Source organism: Boleophthalmus pectinirostris, unplaced genomic scaffold (assembly GCF_026225935.1).
Source record: "Boleophthalmus pectinirostris isolate CB_2022bp ecotype Guang Dong unplaced genomic scaffold, ASM2622593v1 HiC_scaffold_22, whole genome shotgun sequence".
NCBI lineage: Eukaryota > Metazoa > Chordata > Actinopteri > Gobiiformes > Gobiidae > Boleophthalmus > Boleophthalmus pectinirostris.
The window spans coordinates 23,621,548-23,647,323 of NW_026571190.1; the positions used below are offsets into that span (position 1 = coordinate 23,621,548).

Genomic DNA, 25,776 nt, shown 5'->3' on the forward strand with positions numbered 1-25,776 from the left:
GCAACATCCCAACTTTGCCTTCTCTCGTAGCTTGGAGTTTTTTGTTCCTGTACCTTAACCTGGGAAAACGAGTCATTCGGAACTACCGGGACAGTGTGGTGCTTTTCGGGCAGGTACAGGGGATTTCAGTAGCCTCCAGCAGCGCGTAGAACCAGCATGTGCCCGGTGCGCGGAGAGGAGCGCTGAGAGAGGAGAGGACATGCTCGCCAAACCCAAACGAGTGGATTTATGAGTGAACATGTTCCGATGAGAGAAGCCGGTGGATACCCCGCTGGTCTGGTAAGTCTTTTCAAGTAAACAGTATAGATAAATATACAAACTGAAAAGTCCAAAGTTTATTTTTTGAACTCACATATGTACACGAAGAAAGACATTGTTTGCATAATCAAACCAAATGCGCAATTACGCACCAGAACAAGCGCATTTTATTAGGTTATAGCACCGGGTTGATAGGATGATTGGCCCCGTGCAGACGCTCCACTTGGATCGCTGCTGGAGCTCTACTGCAGTCCGTGGGAACTTGGAAAAGCTAGGGAAAGGGAGACAGCGCCATCACTCGCACAGCAACCACACTCCTGCATCGAGAAAAAAGGAGAGACGAGTTGGGGAACGCTTGGCTGTGTGAGGGCATGAGAAATTGAATCCAATGAATGAATGTCCTCTATCCGTCGTGCAAGGAATAAGAAAAACTACAACTCTTTTGCAATTTTATTCCTTTTTATTTCTCACATATAGATGCATACCGTGAAAGTAATAATAGTAGTAACACATCTACTCTTTAGTCAGTAGGCAAATTTAAATATTAAAAAGTTAATAAAATAACTTAAATGTGTATTGTGAAGTGGAAATTGCACGTATCAACATTTTTGGTTACGTTTTATGTCGTGAATAATGTTGTCCAATAGGCTTCTACATTTATTTTATTTTATTTTTTACTTTTGAAATTATGGAAGGAAATAACAATATAAAGGCAATATAATGTTGTACACATGTAAGCTACAGGTTACTTCTAAATATACTACTTGACAAATATAACCCAATGGCATCTATTTTTCCCACGGGTCAACAAAGTATCAAAGAGCCTAAAATAGCACCTATTAAAAAGCGAGATTCTAAAGAAAAGCATTGACGCTTGGCATGTTTTCAAGTAATTCATGTTTGCATTATGTAGCCAAAACAGTTGCCAAAAATCAAAGCAACCTGCCCGTGTGTGAGAACTAGATCCAGCAGCGCGGAGGGATACCGGACTCCTGCGCCTGCTCCAGTGAGCGAGCGAGTGCGAGCGAGCGACTGTGCGCCGCGCCGGGGAGAGAAAGGGAAAGAAACGGTAGAGGGAGAGTAGATGGAGTAGCGGAGAGGACACGACCACGTCCACGTAACTACCATGCCGAGATTTGGACTACTTCAACTCCATGCCAAACCTCCAAACTTATGAAATTCCAGACAGGAGAGGTACGTGGAGCATTTTGGTTTAATGACGCGCGTTTTGGCTGCTTTAATGGATACGCACGGACATCTGGGAAAAGTTGAGATAGGTCTCCCATTGTAAACTGCTTGGGAAGACACCAGTCGTTAGTTCTGGTTGGCTTCTGACACATTTTCAGAGTTGTAAAGCGGCAAGAAAAGTTAACCATGTTCTAAATAGAAGCGAAATACGGTGCGTAACGGTGAATTTATTTGCAGTGCCGTAATATGTGCCTTTGAACAAATCTGTGCAGTAGCCTTCGCTTCGTGGAGTGAATGGCTTCAGTTGGGGGATGGGGTTTGCCAAGAAAATGCGCTTTAAAAGTTTATTTCTTTAGACATTAAACGACTTAACCTTCAAAAAAAAAAGTTCTCTGTGTCGTATTAGCGCTTATATTCACCAGGCTGCTTATTGAAGCCTTTTGAACGCTAAGAAGTAACTATTAGTTTGTTTCGGAATTACATACAATGGTGGCTCCCATGCAAGCAGATGGCTCTTTTGTACCTGCAGGCGATACTTTCCGACTCAAGGTGATCCGCGCAGACTAAAGTCATTTATTAACCGTGCACAAAGCGTAGAATAACTAAACCTGTACACCAGCGGGCTCATTTGGACACGCCAAAAGTAAATGTCGTAACGGCATAATAAAAGAGAACTTCAAGACAGATATGGCAAGGCTTGGGTTTGTTTGCCTTTGTAGGGACACCCACATGCAATAACCTAGACGTTGTAAAAGGATTGTAAACGAATGAATGTGCCATTTCAAACCGTTTCAACAGCCATTTAGTCAGAGCGTTTAGACATAGGTGAAGATTTGGCAGAGGTTTATTTTCCACTTTTTGTTGCAATTGCTGAAGGGAAAAATCATTAATCACTAGTATAATTACCTTATCATACATTAAGTAAGTATTGCTTTAACCCTGCACGTGAACCTTGCAGGCTAATTCAATTTAATTAATAGAAATACAGATATCTACACAATTCTCATCCATCATTGTAATGTTGAAATTGGTTTCCTGTAACAAAAAGCAGACATACTAATGCAGCTGCTGTATGGTCACCTGACTTGTCACTGTGCTTCATCCTATATCCACACGGAGCCCATTTAGCCATTTATCAGCCTGCGCATCCTGACACGACATTTAAAGGGGACTGGAAAAGCGCACAATGAGAGAGAAATTGAGGCTTGCATCCTACCCCCATTGTCATTTATAGTCTGGTGGATTTGCACGTTGCCATAAATTAAATTAGGGTTATGTTATCCGGCTGGGTAATGTCACTGCCTGGCTTTTATGTGGCTGTTACAAACCAAGGCAGTAGGAGTAATCATATATGCACCTGGATCAATTTGGTTTACTATTTTTGAACACATTCAAATCTGATTATATACTATATCGTGAAAGTATTGCGTTATAAAATTTGCATATACAATAACTGTACAGTCTTTTTTATGCTTCACAAATTATAAAAGTAATATAGATCGGAAATTAGATCTGTCACAGTAATGCATTTTGAAGTATGGTTTGGTGCTAAACAATAATACTGAAACAAATTTATGTCACTGATACAATTATTGTAAAGCAGGATTATCCCCCAAAATATGTTTAATGCATAATGGTGGTTAAAAACACAAACTGCAATGAATATATACATAGCAGAGTGATACACTAGCAGTTAGTCTGTATCTATAAAAAAAGTCATAGAAGTTATTTTTACCAACCCTCTACAACTCAAATCTAATGGTAGAACTGAAACGATAACAAAATACTCCCCCACTAGTACTAAGAAAAAGTACCTATGATAAATATTGACCCATAAAAATGATCATTCCATTTAAGGTTGATAAGTTGTAGTTGTAATTATTGTGACAGGTCTGCTGGAAATGTTTTGAAAATTTTCAGCGTATTAATTACTAAAGACTAACTGTCCTTTTCTTTTTTTCCAGGTGGTTGTGTGAAGACTGCGGTACGATAATGGGGAAGCACTTGGCCTGGCAGCTCGTGTTGCTCCTGCAGCTTGTCTGTGGTTGCACGGGGACCCAGCGGACGCCGAGGGCTGCCTCCATGCATTTCACCCACTCTGTTTACAATGCCACCATATATGAGAACTCTGCTGCTAAGACTTACTTGGAGAGCCACAACAAAATGGGAATCTACATCACAGACCCAATCTGGGAGATTCGGTACAAAATCATCGCTGGGGACAATGAGAACTTATTCAAAGCTGAGGACTACACATTGGGAGATTTCAGTTTTTTGCGAATAAGGACCAAAGGAGGTAGCACTGCTATTCTGAATCGGGAGGTTAAAGACCACTATATACTTACTGTGAAGGCGTCAGAGAGGAATACTAACTTAGAAAGCCGCACAAGAGTCAAGGTACAAGTTTTGGACACTAATGATTTGAGACCACTGTTCTCACCGACCTCCTATAGCATCTCTCTACCTGAAAACACAGCTATCCGCACAAGTGTGGCAAAGGTCACAGCCACAGACGCTGACATCGGTACCAACGGGGAGTACTATTACAGCTTCAGAGAGTGGACGGACATGTTTGCGGTTCACCCCACAAGCGGAGTGGTGACACTGACAGGGAAACTGGACTACTCCGAGACCAAAGTGTATGAGCTGGAGATTCTGGCAGTGGATAGAGGGATGAAATTATACGGCAGCAGTGGCTTCAGCAGCATGGCCAAACTTACTGTGAGAGTAGAACAGGCCAATGAGCACGCGCCTGTGATTACCGCGGTGACTTTGGCCCCCTCAGATGCAGACCATGACCCCACATACGCCATAGTGACAGTGGAGGATAATGACTTGGGACCAAATGGAGAGATTGCATCACTTAGCATTGTTGCTGGCGACCCCCTGCAGCAGTTCAAGGCCGTTAGAACCAGCCCTGGGAGCAAGGAGTATAAAATCAAAGCAGTCAAAGATGTAGATTGGGATAGTCAGCCGTATGGATACAACCTCACTTTACAGGCCAAGGACAAAGGAAACCCTCCACAGTTCTCCTCTGCTAAATTAGTGCATGTCACAACCGCGCAGTTTAAATTTAGCCCTCCTATTTTCGAACAGGCTATTTACAGAGTCAATTTAAGTGAATTTGCCCCCCTTCACACACCTGTCACTATGGTAACAGCTGTGCCAAAGTATCCGCATCTTAAATATGCGTTCAGACATAAATCCGACAAGGACAGATTTACCATCAACCCCGATACAGGTTTAATCAGTGTGGCAGGACCAATCAATGCCGATTCTACCCCGCAGTTTGAGCTGGACGTGGTGACCAGTGACAAAAAGGCAGCCACAAAAGTCATTGTCGACGTGATTGATGTGAATAACAATGCGCCAGAGTTTCAGCAGACGTCTTACAAGGCCAGTGTTGATGAGAACGTCGCAGCGGGGACCAGCGTGTTGTCGGTCAGAGCCACAGACCTTGACAAAGGCGAGAACGGCTATGTGACCTACAGCATCACCAATCTGACTCCCCAGCCGTTTGTCATCGACTACTTCTCAGGTGTCATCAGTACCTCTGAAGTGCTAGATTACGAGTTAATGCCCAGAATTTACCACCTGAAAGTCAGAGCGTCAGACTGGGGCTCCCCTTTCCGCAGAGAGGTGGAGGCTCCCGTCACCATCACACTTACAAACCTCAATGACAATAAGCCTTTGTTTGAAAATGTCGATTGTGAAGTTACAGTACCAAGAGATCATGGCGTGGGAGAGCAGGTTACCACAGTTTCTGCTATAGATGCTGATGAATTACAACTGGTGCGGTACTATATCAAAGCAGGAAATGACCTGGATTTATTTGAACTCAACCCAAACTCTGGGGTACTCTCTTTGAAACACCCGCTGAGCGAAGGAGAGGCAGCTAAAGTGTCCTTTCATAGTTTACAAATCATAGCTAGTGACGGAGAGCATGAGACGCAGCCAATGTACATGAATATAACTGTCATCACTGCACGAAAGCCAGTCCAGTTGAAATGTGTCGAAACTGGCGTTGCTACCATGCTGGCAGAAAAGCTCCTCCAAGGCAGCAAAGTTCACACACAGAATGAGCCAGACGATTTCGTGGACATACACTCAATCAATCGGTACACGCCACAGTTTGGAGATTCTTTTCCTAGTGCTGTTGAAATCACAGAGGACCTCCCTGTAGGTGCTCGGATTGTACATCTGAGTGCCACAGACTCTGACAGTGGTTTCAATGGGAAACTTGTGTATGTTATTTCAGGGGGAGACCCAGAAAGCAAGTTTATAGTGGAAATGGAAACCGGCTGGCTGCTGGTGTATTCCCCTCTGGACAGGGAAACCACGGACCATTATACTCTCAATATTACTGTTTACGATCTGGGAATACCACAGAAATCGTCATCTCGTCTCCTGGATGTCAAAATCCTAGACACAAATGATAATAGTCCACAGTTTCTGCAAAATTCATATTCGGTTGACATTAGCGAGAGCACACCTGTAGGTACGCAAATTATTCAGGTGGACTCTACTGACAAGGACAAGGGACCTAATGGAGCAGTGAAATATTCCATTTTGGGAGGTACGGATCATTTCGCCATTGACGAGGATACTGGTGTCGTTACGGTAACAAAACCGCTAGATCGCGAGCTGCAACCAGTTTATGTTTTAAAAATCGCAGCACGTGATCAGGCGGTGTATGAACCCCAGCTCGTCTCCACGGTGCCACTTAAGATCACGCTGGAAGACGTCAATGATAACCCTCCAAAATTTGTTCCTCCCAATTATCGCGTTAAAGTTAGGGAAGACCTTCCAATAGGTACAGTGATCATGTGGCTGGAAGCTCACGACCCCGACGTTGGTGCATCTAGCCAAATACGCTACAGCCTGATCGACAATGGAGACGGGAATTTCGAAGTTGACAAAATTAGTGGTGCGGTACGGATTGTTCAAAATCTTGATTATGAAACAAAGCAAGTGTACAACCTGACGGCGAAAGCTAAGGACAAGGGGAAGCCGATGTCCTTGTCGTCGACTTGTTTCATCGAGATTGACGTTGTGGATGTAAATGAGAACCTGTACAGACCATATTTCCGATCTTTTGTGGACAGAGGATTTATAAAAGAGGACGCAATTGTGGGTACATCCGTTATGACTGTAAAGGCTGAAGATGAGGACAGCGGAAGGGATGGGGAAATTCGATACTCCATTCGGGATGGATCAGGCTTGGGAATATTCACCATTGATGAAGAAACTGGTGAGTGTTTTTTTCCCTTTCCAATGCAGAGCTGTGTGAATATCATATGTCTTCAGCAAATTTGCATAAATGGGAGATTTGTGCAGCCAATGATTTATATTTGTCACTGTGCAAAAAACAATGAGGTAACATGATGCTCCAGGAGACGGCTAGAATGCTTGATTCCAGTCATTTTTCTTGCACAGCAGAATTGGCAGTAAGAACAGATGGAACAGCTGTCTCCTAGCTCTTTGTAGACATTCCTAAGCAGTTGCTGAGGAAATAGGACACTGACTGATTTCACCTATTCCTGCCCTGTCCCAAAGACTACATTTCTGCACTTGTACTGCACACTGATCTAAAATGTAGCAATAGTAACAGTATGTCATTTTTAACTGTTAGAAAATAATGTGCTGATGGCTTTACTTGTGGCTTGTACTTTTTATATTGCAGAAAAAAACATAATACTTTTCCAGCTGCCCTGAATGATTTTAATAGCTGACTCAAATTAACTCAACTTAACAGGCAGTCTGGAATTCCAGGAGTTCCAACCCAAACCTAGCAATCACCTGATTTGGCTGCTTCAGACCTCACTCCCTTTCCTTTTAAACTTGGTAATCACATTCCCGACCATCTTAGTGACTTTTTCCCAGTTAGGAATTAAATTCCCATGCGTTGTATGCATATTTAATGTTTAAATGAGGCACTGGAAGAATGCATAATGCAGTGATTTCTCCTGGCATATGTAACCTCAGAGCGTCAGATCTACTTATGAAAGTGAAAATTAGATTTATTTTTAGAGTACTGCTGACTTTTGCCACTTAAAAATACGTCGTGTCTTTAGATGTTTTCCTACAAATTAGGTGTTAGCAGTTCATAATAATAACTACTCAGATGTATTCAGGCAGTAACCTTGGTACCTTTTTTCTGGTGGATTTGAGAGTAACAGATTAATATATTTTTTCTGTAAAAATCTTTTATTGACAGTTCTCAGCTTATCATTTTACAATAGGTCAAGTTGAAGTTGAAGAGTTGAAGGTGCAAATGCTCTGTGAATAGGGCTGGGCGATATGGATCAAAAACTATATCTCGATATATTTTGCTATATCTCGATATATGATATATATCTCGATATATGTTCAAGAAAAAATAACCCCCTAAAACTGAAAACTGCAAAAACAAATCTGCCAAATTCCACAAGGTCCTTTTTTTTTAATTGAAGTGTAAGAGGTCGGCAGTTCATATAGGAACATTTAAGATTACACAAAACCCTAATTACATAAATAATAATTTAACTGTAAAATAAAAGAAATAATACATATTTCCTTCTTTTCATTCATAAATAAAACAACTCAACACAAGCTCATCTTTGCATTAACTCTGTTATCCAGATCATAATCATGAGCTCATTTAGCAGAGGAAGTTCAGGATGTTCCTTATTTTAATAGATCCATGTTATTATCCAGCAGTAAGGAGCTCTGAGGTTTCCCACAATCCACTGCAGATCAAACCCAACGCTTCCAAACACTATTGTACAAGTGACACTGCAGCAGATTATTTATTAAAATCTTCTGCATAAATAAACTTTATATTGCTAAACTTTACAATATACAAAGCATAACGACTCTAGAGCCACATCAGCCCGTTTGCGATAATAATGTGTTTAATGCAGTTTTGCGCACGTGTGTTTACATTTTACAGAAACGAAACTTAAGCGCATGGCTCATTTGCATAAACAGCACTTCTCCTGCAGCTCAGCTCGTTTAGCTTCTTTCGGGCTAAAGGACGTGACTCGGTGGAATATGAGGATGTGCTGCTGGTGGTTTTGTCTGTAAATGGTGGAAAAGGTTCGTGGTGCTTGAAGTTTTTCACTGGCACCAACTTTCGGTGTTCACGGTGGTAGTGACGAGTGAAGGAGACACGAGCGAACAAAATCAGTGAGGCAAGGGCGCGCGGAGGCGACGAGAGAGAAGGTAAACAAGCGAAGAGACGAAATCAAAATTGAATATAAGCATTATATCGATATATACGATATGTCAGAATTCATATCGAGTTTATTTAAAATATCGAGATATCGCCCACCCCTATCTGTGAAGCCGATATTTAAATGTTCTAAATGATCTAGTAAAAAATGATCAGTTTAGAATAATGGTGCTGATTGTATAACAAACAGAAATGCATTCTCATGTCTCCCTGACTCATTCAGTTTGATCAGACAAGAAACCTCAGCAAATAGGATGTAGGCTGTGTTCAAACAGTTCTGGTGCAGGAGAGCTCTGTGTTTGACTGCTGGGAACATGTCTGTATGCTCAGTAATCTATTGCTTAAGGCAGATTGTAAAACTTCATGACAATTTAATTCATTCACAATTTAGAGCTCTACTTTTTTGTAAGTCTATTTGTATTTCTCAAGCACCATCTCTTTAATGTTCTTTTTTAGGTCCATGAAAAAATGCAAGGATTTAATGATTTATTTAGGGCTGCAATGGTTAATAAGAAAAAAGAGTGACTAGTCCACTTTGAAAATACTAACTGCCTTTTGATAATCATTAACTGGACTATAATAAAAATAAATTTTCAGATATTCATAAATAATACACTTTATGTATGTATTGCATGTCCTCTGTCTAGCCTTCAGCCATCCTAGTTTTACCTTTATATGGGCAAAATGTAATTAATAAACCGATGTTCAATAGACTAATCAACAAATTGGAAAAAAATAATTGATGATTCATTTCAGCCCTAGTTTTAGTTCTTGAAGGGCTTTTATGGCTTTTAAAAATTCAGACTTTCGATACTAAGGAATAGACTCAATACTCAAGACCGATTCCAATACCCCAATGATAATAAAAAAACATTTTGTCTTCATTTAGATAGTAGAATGTTATTTTCAGCATTAAATCTGCTGATGTGACTTCTTTGGATACTTGTTCAAATGATCATCTAGTTTTCATACTAGTTTGAGTGAACAGTGTCTGATTTGCTTAACCCAGCTTTATCCTAACTAGACCATCAACATGAGAGGATGCTCTGTGCTCGAGCTGTCCCTAAGTAGTATGTGTCAGTGACTTGCCAACATGTCTAGCTCAAAAAGTCAGTATAGGATAGGATACAAATTCCATGAGAGCTGGTCCTAATCTTGCACTTAATCCTAGAGACCTATATTAAGAGATTATCAGGAGGTGCAATGATAGGATTGTCCCGGGCTGGGTCCTGTTATTATGGATTACATCTGAGGTCAGTAGACAACTAAATACAGCTAAGGTGGTACTGGCACTCCTAGGATTTCACTAGATGGAGGGTGCGGTTGGCCGGCACATCACCAATATGATGTTTTGGGAGGAAAATATAAGTATGGGGCCCCTTATTTTGCTATATATCTGCAGCTGCATGTTGTGAACCTCAACCAAAGAGTTTAAGAGCTTCAGAATTAGAAAACATGTTGGAAGGAGCAGGGATATTGCCAGCACAGCAGCCACACACCTTCCAACTATGGATGTAGTTGTCCAAAGTTGGAAGAGTGTTTTCCCTATTTTCTTCAACAGTTTAAGCCCCTGCTGTAGTGCTTTGTAACAGAAAAGGTAGTTCAAACTGTGCGGTTTTATTGTCTTGGATGGATTTTTTTCAGAGGGGATCTCACAAACAAAAAGATAACATTACAAGTCTGTAGGCAGTGCACTGAATAGCATTTTATTACAGGGTTGTAAATGCATGAAGTCAGTGAGTGACCTGCACAAATCAATATATATATATATATATATATATATATATATATATATATATATATATATATAGAGAGAGAGAGAGAGAGAGAGAGAGAGAGAGAGAGAGAGAGAGAGAGAGATAAATCATATATAAAATTTGGAAGTCAAACTGTGACTTGCTTTAAAGAGCCTGTACCCAATTTATTTCGATGTATTTGTGCAAAATCTATCTTCTCAAAATACAGATATATTATAAAAATAGCTCTTGAGGTCAACATAAGTCCACTGTGTATGTAATCATCAAATCAAGTATTTCACTGTCTGAGAATAAGGAAGTACACAGTTAGTGTTCTAATTGTTAGCATTACCATGAGAGCAACACATCAATCTGGTGTCTGAAGTGTGGTTGAGAAAAAAATCCAATTGGAAAAATATTTCTTTGTAGATATGTGATGAAATTGGACAGCTGGCCTGGTATTTTTTGCAAAAATGATTTTGCTTTGAGATACAGTTCAGTTTCATAGCCGTATTCTCTACTGCTGCTTATTAAACACCTCATTGATGTCACTTCCAGGGTCCAGAAATGCAGGCCGAGTCTTGTTGTTCTGACATGGTTCATTTTCACCAGGTTTGCTGTGGGAGTCCATAGCAACTGTTTGCCCAGACATTCTCCTTGTTATTAAAAGCTCAGTGGTCTTTGGCTCTGTGCCATCGTAATTTAAACATTCTCTTATCTGGACTCTTTCCAAGGACAGTGCAGACTTGGACCTCTTCTCTAGTTTGATTGGCAAGACACCTAAAGGAGATATAAATCATATATGTTTTGGATAAATCTGAATTTAGTTTGTGTAAAGTTGGGGGGACAGATTTCTACAATCATCCAAATTTACTATTACAATGGAACTGGACAAATGGAGGATAACATTTGTCTGGATTTTCAGTTGTCATTGATAGGTAACTAATATGTTGTTTCCTTTTTCACAATAGTTCTCCAGACATATAATAAATACAGCTACTTTCCAATTATCATATTATATTATAGTGCTGTACTTGGTCATATAGAAAAAAGAAAGGAAGGAATCTAACCCAGATTCTTCTTGTCCTTGGCACACCTTAAGTCTGATCAAGTTGATAAAACAATGTCAGGCATTGGCGTGCCTTTAATTGCCTGTGAGTAAGCGTCTTCCTCACTTCCTTTGTCTGGAATGACTCAGGGATAATACTGGATTGGAACTTTGCATCTCTGTATTAATTGGACCCTATCCACTCACGTGGCACACTCCACTCAGCACCCGGAAGATAATGTGCCAGCGTCAAAGGGAATGAAGAAAGAGCCAGCTTTACTCGAGGCATTTTGAAGCTTTTTATGTAGGCAAGCTACTTAAAGTTTGCAGGATGTATCCAGATTTGGGATTAAGGATTTCAAACTCATGTTCTAAGCTTTTGAACCTTTAGAATTGACATTAAAGGTGCTTGAAAATTTGTTGAAGAATTTAGTAGGAGGCAGGAGCTTGGAGGAAGCTTTGAATGTGGTATGAAAGTTACACAGGTGCCCAGCGACATAAAGAAATATATTGAGGAGTCATCTGCATTTAGAATGAACTAAGTGCGGTGGTATGTATACTGCAGTGTTACCCAAGTCCTTACTTGGAAGAACACTGTATATTGCCTGTATGTCCCAGCTATGCAGCTGAAGCATAACTTAATTTGAACACATGTTGAAAGCAACTTGTGCATGCCTGAAGTAGAATTATCCAGTCTGCAAGTCTGAGGAGCTTCTCCTTTAGACAAAGATTCTGCTGCCATAATGTATGCAGTGCCCTTTCTTTTTTCCTAATATATGCATTGGCCTTTTACTTGAAACTGTATGCGGCATGTGCGGTGAAAGCATTCATTGTTGAGCCTAATGAACTTGTTTGATGCATAATGACAAGAAAAGTCTCTTAGAGTTTTCCATTAACTCGGCTTCATTCAGTAGTACTCCTCCTTTTGAGGTAAAGCAATTCTGTGTTACAAAAGGCAAGAAGCAGGGTCCCTTAAAGTATGGCCATTTGCTGTCAGTATATTTGTCTTAAAGTAAGAATTGTCGCCTTGTTGCTCATTCTAGGTCCAGCGTATGCAAAAAGATAAAAGAGACCTGTCAGATTCTGCATAGTCGTTACTTGAGTGCTGTTACCGTGGTGATGGGGCCAGGAATGTGCAGCGGGACACTGTTGATTGTAGGTTGCTAAATGAAAAGCACACTTTCTCCAGTTAAAAGTGTGTTGTTCTTTCAGTCCATTAAATCTATTTAGGGAAACAGTGAAGCCGCTCCATGCAGAAGTCTTGCTCTATCGTGTGCTAGTACTTGTCATGGTAATAATACTTTTACAATGTGTGCACAGACTGTCTCTGTTTAATACGTTACATCTAGACTTGTTAACATTGTTTCAGAACTAGAAATCAGTGCATGTCTCTAGAATGCCAAACAAGAGCTCTTCAGTATGAAAAAAGGAAACGACTGATACTTAAAAGGAGTGATTATGATATCAATCAAAGACTTTTGAAAGTTCCTGGAGTTGTTTACAATGTGCTAATGAGCATATTTAGACGTAGTTCGGAAATCTAATCATGATTGCAGTACCTGCAATGAGAACATTCTGATTTTTTATTTTTTTATTTTTTTTGAGCAAACCTAGTGATGATTCATATTATGTTTCAGTATTGCCCTACTACTACAGGTGGTCATGTATAGAGCTAGCAGTGTTCAGCAGGAAGGACCTGTAGAACCCTTACTTCACACAGAGAAGGTGGATGAAATACATTTAAATACAAGGATTTATGATAGTTGATCATATTAAGTTGTTAAATTAAAATACTAATTTAAACTTTATGCTATAGCTAATATATTTTTATACCTCAGAGCCACAAAGCAGTACATGCATAGTTTTTAGACAGAATATAAGTCTGCTAAATCACAGTAATATCTTATCAAAGGGTGCAGCTCAGTTCAAAGACCTCGGAAACCATACCACTCTCTGGAACAATGAGCACTTTGTGTCCTGAAAGCTACCTTGCCTGGAAAAAAATAATAGGCAAACTTAAAGGCGCTCTACCTGATTTTACTGTTAAAAAAATAAAAAATAAATAAATACTGCGTATAGCTTTAGTTCCTTGCTTACATTATCCATTCCGAGCATCCTAATTATCATTGACTTAATAAGCACTTTTCACAACTTTCACAGGCCAACACCAAGTTTTGCTGTCATGGTAACGCTAACAACTGGCATACTAACACACACACACTTTCTGATTCTCCGACAACACTTTATAATAAGATAAGAAGATATTATCAGCAGATTTATTTTGATCTTGAGCTGCTTATACAGTATATCAGTACTGGGGCAAGACAAAATTTTGCTCAAATACATGAAAAAGAAAACATTGTTATTTTATTCATAGTTATTGCACAAATATCAGTTTTTTTATGCCAGCCATCAGTGCGAGTTTTTCTGTTATTGTAAACTAAAAATGGAAGCTTTGTGGTTGTGCACTGACTATCTGCTCCATTGTCTGGGTGATGAAGTGATAGCTCTAGTTTTAAGTGGCCTTTTCCCTTAAGCCAGCTGTAGACAGTCATTTTTCTTTGTGGATTGCCAATACAGTGTGTACAGCCATGCGTGAAGTGGAAACGGCGCTGTGGCTCACTAAACAGCAATTGTTAAAGCCGGATATAGAAGAAGATAAGGCAGATGTAGTTTATGTACCATGCTATATCATCATTGAGGTTATCTGAGGGTAATAATGCAATTTTGTAGCATTCAAACATAAAACAGTACACTTGAAGGGGAAATGTAGGTTTTATTGTTGGTAGCTTCTTTCACTTTTTCTATTACTTATATTAAAGTAACTTTTCTTATGGAGGCTTGTCTCCGTGGAAAGGTCATTGCTTTGTCTGAAATGTTATACAGTATGGTATATCATTTATCTCTGTTTTTTCTAAAAAATATGCATCCAGAAATGTTACATAGTGCACCTTTAAAAACATCAAAACTCTCACTATTTGGTGTCTTTGTCTTTCTTATTATATTTGGAGGAAGCAAAACCCTCACAACATTTATTTCTTTTATGGTTTAAAGATCCTATATTACGCAAACTTAACTCTTGTGAGATTTTAACCTCCTCAAAACCATAACTGGAGTTTTGTTTTCATTCATACATGTTTGAAAAACAATTTATGATTTGTCTACATCTCCAAACTCAAAAATGCACAGTTCCACCTTGTGATGTGATGGAGCTGTAGTTTTCAAGTTAACCTTTTACCTTTTACCCTTAGTTCTGTAGAGGTTGGCAATTCCAGAGCTGAAATGATCTAAATGATTCTGATATAGGTGTATGGAGATTAAAAACACAGTGGAGCACTTGACATTGACACAACGGCATATGACATCACAAGGTGGAAGAGAGTGTTTTCTGTTTACGAGAAGAACTCAGCCTAAACATGCAAGGTTTGTGTGTTACAAATGTGTGAATGAAAAAAAAACACAACTCCAGGTATGTTTGTGATGAGGAAACCACATTATAACATAGATCAGAAAATAGCGCAATATGGACTCTTTAAGCTTTGTGTCCAAACCAGGATAGTCAGAATCCAGTTTTCCTTTATTGGCTACAGGGTACAGACCTAACACACCGTCAGACCACTTGACACGTGCTTGACAAGTACTCTCTTGTCTTTCTTTGACAAAAAAGTTGAAGACTTCTAGTTCACAGCATGCCAGTTAAGGGCATTTTTGTACGCAGAAATAAAAGAACGATTGCTTAAGGGCATTCTTTTCATCCAGTCCAACTTAAAAGCTCCATATAAGAATTATCCGAGGGTTTTCAACATTATTAAAAGAAGGCTTAAGGTTCTTGGAGGGAAATCTTGCCTACATATGTCTGTCTGTGGGGATGGTGTGATTCAATGTTGCCAGGTAACACAAAGCTGAGTTTAGGAGTCTTTTGATTACACTAGCCCCGACAATGTGGTAGAGGAATTTGAAGCATTTTGCCAAGGCTGTGGAAAGAGTCGGGGGGAGAAAGCACTGCTAAAGTTTATGTAAGCACGTGAGCTTGGGGCCTGGGAAGACTCTGGAATGCAGGGTAAGGATGAGAGACATCAACCGTGAAGTTCAAAGCAAACCCCAACTTTGAGATTTGAAAGGAGTAGAGCTGGTATTTCGTTGTGCTCTGACACATCATCATATTAACTTACGATTATGTTGGTATCCATCCTTTTATGGGCAAATATGAACTCTACACTACTCCGAAATCAGCTTTCAGTAAAGTTATTCCTATGCGACTGATCAAATTTGAATAGAAAGTCAGTCATTTTTAACCATCACTCAGCTTGGGTCCTTATAAGTCTACAACCAATTGCCAGTAAAAGCATATGGTTTGGATTTTTGGGCTGCTGGCAATTTTTAAAACTTTGTATGTTCAGGAAATTCATGTTGAAAGCCATTTTATTAGTTTTTAATAATGCTAATACAAAATAAAATTGAATCAAAAATCATAATTGCTCAATATGAGGAAATAAATTTTGAATAATCTTTTGTCATATCGCCCGGCTCTAACCAAAGCACAAAACTTTCAGAAAGGCAATGTTTATCCTACAAAATTTGATTAAAGGACGCGCATAATACCTTCTGGTCTTATCCTGAAATCCGTTGGCATTCCGAATATCTTTGAAGAACAGAGCCAAGGGGGGAAAGACGGGAGTAAAAAGGAAGAAAAGCGGAAAGCAGATCTGGCACATGCTGTTGCTCTGTGTTTTTTTCTCATGGCCCCGGGGCAGGTTTTTGCTCCTGTCTTACTGGGTAGCTGAGGTACTATATAGAATGGGTGTGGTGACGGAATTCCTTGGATTCATCTTTCTATTTGTTGCTCTATGTTGAACCACTCACCCACAGGCCATGGAAGACAGTTTTTCCTGCTCTTTATGGGACAGGGAGTTTAGGCTAAACTTTATACAACTAAGGCATCAGTGGTTTGAAAAATATATTTTGGTTCTATGGATTTACATAGCACAAGAGCAGGAAGGAGAAGTGAGTGAGTGAGCGAGCTTGGCACTCAGATAAGAATACCATCATCAAGAGCCTGTTAAAACATATTGCCTCCTCTCTTACTGATAGCCGCCGGGCTCCGAAGTGCGAGCAGGAAGCATGACTGTGCCGAGGAGTGCTATTGTTCTGCAAGGTCGGCGTCTGCCAGTCAAGCACGCAGGCATAGGCCCCTCCTTGGCACCAGCACAAAAGATGTCTCATAGTTTCCCCCATTGTCTTTTGGTCCTTCCCTCTCTTATCTTATTAGTGCGGGGTACATGAGCGCACATGAGCCCCTCTGCCCCCGGTCTCCTCACCCCATCGACTCCAACCAATTTCATGTCCGCTCTCTCGGTCTAATTTATGTCCATTTTAGAGCTAATACATCTCCTTCACCCTATTTTCTTTTACCCTTCTGAGACTTCGCTCAAGGGCATAGCCATGTTCAACACTTATCTGTTATTTTCAGGATATTGCTTGAAATAAACTGGTTCAGTGGTGTACAAGAAATCATTATACTAAGTATCCCAACAGCAATATTTAGACATGTCAGTCCAAGAGACGTGGAGAAATAAGTGAGAAATAACTGTAAAATTGCCCACTATAGTGCAAAAAATGTTTACATCCGATTTGGCAGCTTAATTTTTCCATTTTCATCTCTCTTTTTAGAGCATTTTAAGTATAGACAATATACTCCATATTCACAATACTAGTATATTATAGATATTTCAATAATCTCCCCTTGAGGTAGCAGGTAGCTTGATTGAGTCGTTGAGTGCTCGACTGACTGTGGTTATCTTGTTTATTTTGCAACTTCGTGATGCCCCAATGCATCTATCTATGTATACCACCAGTACACTATAGTGCTGTAGATGATGAAATTCTTGGTTGCCTCAAGACTTGCCTTGTGAATCGATTCATTAAAGGGGGCGTGCAAAAGGTTTCTATGGTCCAACCATATACATGTACATATTTGACCCAAAGTTCACTGAAAAAAATAAAAACAAACTTGTAAATTCCATGTTTGTATGAAAACGGGAGAATGAATTTCCATTAAAATAATTAGTTAACTAATGCAATGTTTAGTTGACTGAAACACCACTGACCAATTTAAATCCTGAGCCATGTACCGTATCATATTGTGTGGGCCCCCCCGTGATTCCCAACCCTAACTCCTGTCCACTTTTCCTGGTTATTGATAATCTTGTATGATCTCTGGATCTGTTATGCTGTACTGTTAATTGTATTTTCCGTGCCTTGTAATATGCACTTCTATTCACTTATGTACAGTCACCATTTCTACATCATTGGTTTCATTTCATTTACTTTCTAAAGTATTTGGCCTGGGTATTTCTTCACAGAAACTCCTACATTTAGGGGGAACTACCTATTTCCCGTGCGTGGCTACCCTTCTTATTACACGCCTGCAGCTAAGGTAGCGGTAGCCATAATGAAGACTAATGACGAGAGAGGTCCCAGGTCGGTGCAATTGCAAAAAATAAAAAAAATAAAAAATCCAAAAGTTGAGAACAAATGAGCTATCCCCCCAAACTCTCCTCTCAAGTTTAATCTGAGGAATTTTGCAACGAGTCATTTGAAGTCACTGTGAAATCTTTCATTACCCCGGGCAAGAGGTTTGGCTGTGCTCTGTTACAGTTCATCAAGTTACAGTGGGCGAACAAAGCCAAGCAGTAAAAGAGAGGAAGGGAGTCCATGTAAAAGGCTCAGGAAATGTCCTTGTGATTTTTCAAAGGGGTGCAGCGGAGACTAGTATCTAGGCCTCCCCCTCATAACATGCATGGTACAGAGAACACGCAGGTGGGTCTAGACCATCGTTCACTTTTATTAGCTGCAGATAATGATGAACCCTAATATGCCTGTAAATGTCCACAGCTGCATTCAAGGTTACACCAGTAGTCCAATAACACACACACACACACACACACCGAAAAGGCTATTGATTTAAAGGTACTATATAATGCAAAATTGATTCTGAAAGTAAATTGTATAACTTTTCTGGTTTTCTCCATGGAGATGCTGTTGCTTTGTCTGGAATGTCCTGATATGGCATTAAACATAACCATCTTGCATTTACTCAATAAAATATGTTTCTGTTTACTTAAAGACTTGCATTCTTACTGTGAGTGGGCTCACCTCTCCACAGATCTGACTTGTAACTTGACCTTATGGCATCACCTAGCCAGGCTGATGCCACCTAGTGCCTCCGCTCAATTTAATTTCTCTCCAGTGACTAGGTCAGGAATCAAAGTACACTAGACGTTTTGCAAGAACCCTGGAAGTTGTAGACTGCACACCGGACAATCAGCGGAGAGCTGTGAAGCCATGACATCAAACTCAAGTGTCTGTATGGGTCCCTTTTGTGGCACAGCGCAACAGTAAACAAAGTGGTCAAGATAGATGTAGACAAAGCCATACATTCTGTGTTGGCAACGATTCGTTTGGTGAATTTTTTCAAGGTGATAGATGTTATTGCCCTTCTTCCTACATGATTTGGCACATTACATACGTCATGACCAAATAGCAGGGATTGGTTTAATTAAAAAAAAGTACCTGCCTACCGTCGAGCGAACAAATCCTAATGCTGCGAGGTCAGACGGTTTCCACGAAGTGAAACCGACTGATGAATCAGGCTAGGTGTCACCTGCTGTCTCTGTAGAGATAAATAAATGTAATGCCATTTTGTGGAAGATTCCAAGTAATATATCCATGGAGAGAATTTGGTGGCAGACCCTAAAACACTAGTCCTACTTTACATTATTGGGCTGTTTGCATTCCCAAAGCTTGAAGTGCTCTGTTCCACTTTGTTATGTCTTGAAGCACTACTCAAGTTAACAGTTACTTTTTACCTTTTTTGTAGAAAGCACTTCCTGTATCACAATACAAAGATGTATAGATCTGGAACTAAGATTGGCATGTCCTAATTAAGAACGGTTGTTTGACGTACTTTATAGTTAGTTTCCAGATCCAATATATCATTCTGTTGTCATCTCTGGTACTGGTAATTATTCACACAAAGACGGGCCATTTAAATCAAAGTCATTTTAAAGCTATTCCAGGGCATTAAAACAAGGTCTATGACAGTTTTTTGCTGTAGGGTGCAAGAAATCTTTGCACAAATGATGGTATATTAGCTGTTAACTTTTGTATTACTTTGATGAAATACAGGCCTGCACTTGATTGCCTTGAACTGAAACATTCACTACCCTTACTTTACAACCAGCCTTTTAAATCTTGCATCTACCATTGCCACCCATCCTCCACTCGTCCATTTAACCATTGTCAACTTCTACAACTCACATGTTCTGAAAGCTTTCTGTTTGCTCAGCTGAGGGCTACAACCCCCACAAGGCAATAAAAAAACCTCTCCACTAGTAAGTGTAAACACCAGAGTATCGGTCGGTTGTTGTGAATGTAGCACCTTGACATTTGTGTGTCAAAGTTCCCCCCATAGCCTCAACATTTTGTTCAACATTATGCTCTTATTACCACTGCGAATCGATTTTTAGGCGTCAAGTGAAGTCTGTGATGTAAAATTCTAGCAAACTGACAGGATGCGAGATAAGACGGTGTGGGTGTTTTTTTCCATCTATAAAGTATACTTGGACACTTGGCCTGACGTGGGATGCATTATTTACTAATCAGGAAGAAAACAGGAGTACTCAGGGGTTAGCTACTGTAGGATCCATTCACAAGTTTTGTTATCAGTGTGCAGTGATGCCCAGTAAAGCAGTCTAATACCATTCTGTCACCATAAATTATTTAATATCCCATTACTAGTAGATGATGTTGGTCAATGAAAACTTCATTGGTACATATGCCCCATTAGGGATGTACAATGAATTGAATTTCAATCAAGATCAAGATTCAATCATCTCTAATTTTCTCTGATCAACTTGTGTATTTTTAATGACAAGATCTACGGCCAATCATTTGTCAGTAAAAACATGTGACTTTTTAGCAGAGTTCAAACAGTAGAGATAAAGTATTAGAAGAATATTATTCTGTTTTAATTGCAGTTATTAAAAGTATGCACTGATAGTGTTTAGTAAATCATTTTCAAATCATTTTATCAATCAGAACCATCCAGAAGCTGAGCTAAAGTTTGGAGACCATACAGGGGCATTGTCCACATTGATGTATTTGAATCTTTTGGTGTTAAAAGCAATGTTCTTGGTTGTGTTGTTATTAACAGTATTCCTAAGCCGGCAAAATGTTAGAAGCAGCATCATCGACCTGTTACTAACTAAAAGAATTCATACAATAAAGTGGATACCAGATATTTGTAGTTTCCACAGTGAGCCATGATTCAATCTGGACCATTGTTGATGTGTGTTTGAAACCTTTGAAAAGTAAATATTAGCAGAACAGTAGAGTAAATATGTACAGTAGACTATAAGAAACATATCTATTCTAGCAGTATAAAATTACATCTGTACTTTTAGTTAGTACTATCGCAATACTACAATTTCAAACTTGATTTGATCCTAAGGAATATACTTGATACTGATTCCAGTAGCACAGTGATACTTTAGAAAAGGGAATGTGATTTTCAACATTAAATCATAGTATTTTCTTTTATATTATCATGTGATCTGTTGTCCAGGTATGTTCCATAGTGGCTCCATGGACGATGTATTTGTCTATGTGATCTTACACGTGTTCTGATACAGCTCAAGATCATTCTAAACCTATTCAGGAAAGGTTTATTTCTGACCTGTAAATGTGACTTTTTTTTGTACTGATACCTGCTCAAATGAGTACCTAGTCTGATACTAGTTTTAGTATTGATTTAGTATGTTGATTGATTTAATATTTTGATTTTAGTATTGATTAGTATCTGCAATTCGATAATACTATTTTCTGTTCAGTTGATTTTTATTGCTTCCTTTAGTTGAAACATTATTAACACACATCTTTGTCATTCCAGGCGTGATCCGCACTCAGGAGCTCCTCGACCATGAGACCACCCCTCACTACTGGCTCACTGTTTACGCCATGGACCGGGGTGTGGTTCCTCAATCTGCCTTTGTGGAGGTCTACATTGAGGTGCAAGATGTCAATGACAACGCCCCCCAGACCTCTGAACCTGTCTACTACCCCTCTGTGATGGAGAACTCCCCCAAAGATGTGTCCATTATCCAGATAGAAGCCGTGGATCCCGACACCCAATCCAGCGACAAGCTGACCTATAGGATCACCAGTGGAAACCCTCAAGGCTTCTTTGCTATCAACTCCAAAACAGGTAAGATAATGATTCAGATACACACTATAGGCAGCATTAACACTTGAAATCACTGAATGTTACTGGTATTTTGTTTAACCAAAGGATATTAGGTTAAGTTATTATCTGGAGTCTCTAAAATATTTCACACCAAAAATCATCAAGGACAAGATATGGCTCTCCGAGTGCCGTCAGATCAACTATATAACAGGACTTTACCAGGTCTAATCTAGTGCTAAACCAGGTCTAAATGTAGACACAATCATTTCCACTGTAGTTGTAAACAAGAAATTATCCAAAAGAGGGCAGGAATGTGGATAAAATGCATTCTAATTTAGGCAATCCCACAAACTGAAGAACTGTACACGTAACACATTTGAGAAACACTGCTTTAGAGTACACTGTAGATCAGTATTTTGCTGAATATCTGTTTTTTAGTTAGATTTAGCATCTACTGTTAGCAAGGTTAACATCATTAACAATGTTTGTAATGCTATTGCATAACAAACTGCAAAAAGTCATATAATTCAATATTCAACAATCATTCAGTTTTCAACATAACGTACTGATTAAATCTTTACAATGGTATTAGTTTCAAGACATTTGACTGAAGATATAAACTTAACTAATTTCAAATAGTTTCATGCAGTGTTGTGTGTGAAAATACATTCCAAAGAACCATTTTTGGTCTTACAAAGAGTAGAAATTGTATTGCTAGAGTATTTCTTCATTGTAAGCAGCCCATAGCATTCAAAAATTCTTTCCAGAGCTATTTACACATTGAAAAGCAGCATTTTTTCTTCTATGCATGGTTTTTCTACTGCGGAAATTTCCATCTTCCACTTTGTATAGGGCAGTTCTGTTGCTCCTGTCAGGGAATTTACTACACAATTCCACACTTCTCAATTGGATTAAGCGTTGGCATTTCATAACAGTTTTGTATCTGAACGCTCCACGGGCTCTTTTTGATAGAATTGGTCAGCATTCCCATTTCATGTACTAAACCTTTAAGAACACCAGCGTACGTGTGGGCAAAGGCCTACTGGGGCTTCTTCCACTCTAACACTCCAAAGTGAATCCTCATCGTGTACTCTGTAAAATGGTGCAGCGATTAATATTTCATTGGGTTCCTTTAAAGTTGTCAGTGTAGATCCGGTTCAGTTGAATGCCAGAGAAATATTTTTAATAGGTGCAAAGTGATGTTCCAGATTTTGTATGACACTCTGCGCTTTGTTTGATACCGCCTGTAAACTGCACAGGGAAGTTTTGCGCTGGATACAAAATGAGACAGGTTTACGCCACCTGCTGTGAAAAAATTGTGTTATTTTGAACCCAAAGAAGTACATGAGACAAGTAGGTTAGCTAAAACAGGGTGCAGGATTCAGACTAAGCTTTTATTCCATTTACAACCACACTTATCAGGCAGGTTTGTTGTAGATGTGCAAAAGCTAAAATGTAATATTAAAAGGTTTTCAAGGTCTTCCTGCAATTTGTTATACTAGCACTTGTATTAGGTTTAGGGCTGCAACTAGCTTGTAGTGGACTATTCAGTGTTGCTTATTTAGATGTCTAGTCAAATGATTCTTTGTATTGCACACTGAATTTTTAAATACATTTTTAACCAAATAAAGGTTGAAATCTGGTGACTGAAAGCTTCTAGGTGGAGAATATGTATAAAAAGCGTATTATTGATTAAGCTTGTATAACACAAAATAATGATTATATTGACCAAAATACCAGGAATTAAGATTATTTTCATACTTGTAACGCTTATTCCAATTAATCATTACGGCCCAAATTAGGTTAATGCACCTAGTAATACCTGCAAAAACATTAACGTTTCACCATAAACCCTTTGGATTCCCTGACCTTGATCTGGTATTTACAGTAAATGGCCAGTATGAATGCAACATAATCTGCTTGCTCAAACATTATAAGACTTACGGTAAAATAGTGTTATGTTTTGCAAATATCCCTGTCCTCATTTATGATCTAGTTAGCAAATAGATTTTTAACAGATCTTTTTGAAGGATTTCCACGCTTTTGTTTGGCTAAATGACTTTGTTCATTGTGAGCTCAACGTTTTAGAAACAGTGCTTTTGAACAGACTATTTACAGTCTTACTTTTACTTAGCTAGCTTACAGACTGCCTTTTTAACGCTCATTTAACCCAAATGTGGAATGCTGCAGCCAAGGCAGTTGTTCCAATTTGTCGACAGTGACGTGTGTGGTCCCGTTTCCCAAGGTAGCCCCATCAACAAACTGTGAGTTATTTTAGTTAGAACTGGCAATGCGAATTTTCATGCCCAAATAAGGAATCCCCCATGTTTTAGGCCCCCAGACAAGGCTTAGACCCATGCCGGGCACTTCCCAGCGGACAGGAATAGATAGAACAAATAAACTGTAAAGAGAGGAGTAATTTAAAGGCTACGTACCTGATGTTTAGGGTTTGAAATATGTGAAAAAACATAACTAGGTACTTTTAAACAATTGCAATGGTTCAGTTTTTCCTCACTTACATTTTTAGCATCCTATTAGACATTATACAGTTTACAAGCCCTTTTCACAACTTTCTGAGTGCACAGAGAGTTTTGCCATCACGTTAAAGCTGACAACAACTACCATGTCAACGTGCACTTCCTGATTTTTGGACGTAAGACACTCTAGTTGGATCTAGTAGACATATTTTGACTCCACGAGCTGCTTAAACAAGACAAACATTGCTCAGATACATGGGAAAAAAAGCCCTTTAAGGTACGCAGGACCATACTTTGGCAGCGTGTTTTGTCTATTCGCAAGGTCCTATTTTGTTATCTTCCCAAAAGCATGCATAATTTTCACCAACCCAAACAGACCTTGAGCGGCATGGAAAACAAACCTCAATATTCTGTTTGGACATATAATGTCTATGTGTTTTGTGGCATATGAATTCCCTGTAATAACCAAAGATGGAATGGAATGGAATGTTTACACTAAGTAGGTGATCTCGGACTAAGTGGCATTCCCCCCGTCCATATCGGCTCTAAGCTAACAGCACATAACAGACTTCTTCTTACCCTACATACTTGGCATAAATGTTTCCTACTCACAGGATTAGCATGTTTGTTAAGCTTTAAAGTCAATGTAAGCAGTACTGTCATAGTGAAATGTATAGGCAGTGTCTGAATGTATGTTTAAGGAACAGAGGGGGGTAAGAAACTAGTTCTAGAGCCATAGGACACTGAGGCAAAAGCATAAAAAGCTTTCATGCATATCAAAACATGTTCAAAGTTTTATCACTGGGCACCAGAGACTTGCTCGGCCGGTCTAACAAAGGAAGCTATGGACAAAGTAGTTAGTAAATCATTAATTAAAATATTCTTCTTTTTTTTCCACATTTATTTTTCATCTTTGTTTTTGAGGACCGGTGGGATGTATAAATAAATAAAGCGGCTATGAGTAAAGACTGTGATTTATGAAGAGGGATATTTTTTGTAGAACTAAGTATTAACATTAATTAGCATTCCTTTGTGTTGTTTGTGCCACTTAATTCCACTGGACACACTTAGAAAACTATACATTTTAATCCATAGGCATTTATTATTGAATTTAATTATCAAAATCACTCTATACAGTGATTCATTCATATTACATACAAAGTTGTATAACCTATAATTTTTATTAACTTAAGGTTTGCATTTTATCTTGTACATAGTGAAAATGTACATCAGTTTCAACGGAGTAAAACACAAAACTCAGAAACCTTTTTATGGTTGAGCAAAACCTGCTCAGCACAGATAACTGCACTGTCACTAAAGAAGTGCATGGTTCATGTTGGCACTCTTGTTTGTTTTTAGTTTGCAATTCAGACCCAGGGTAATCAATACATTAATGGTTCCATCTCATAGTTAAATAATATTATGTTAATAGAATTGCCCTATTAGCATTTTACACCCTCATGACAGATAGAAGTAGATTGGCCGAAAATACAACCACTTAAGAGAGGGCGGTAATTGCAGATAGCTTCAGTAGTCCTGGTATGTTCTCATCCAAGTGGTTAGCTGTGGATCCTTCAACCCACATGCATCCCATAATCTCCGCTCAATTGAAC

General features: G+C 39.1%; 1 protein-coding gene across 1 annotated transcript in view; it reads left to right on the forward strand.

Annotated features, from left to right (window-relative positions):
- Nucleotides 1-251: 251 nt before the first annotated feature.
- Nucleotides 252-25,776, forward strand: part of fat1a (FAT atypical cadherin 1a) — a 99,339-nt gene continuing 73,814 nt past the window's right edge. Inside the window, 3 exon segments of the mRNA XM_055158265.1 lie at nt 252-279; nt 3,411-6,697; nt 21,393-21,707. Of these exon segments, the coding sequence (XP_055014240.1) occupies nt 3,439-6,697; nt 21,393-21,707 (3,574 nt within the window). The 5' untranslated portion in view covers nt 252-279; nt 3,411-3,438.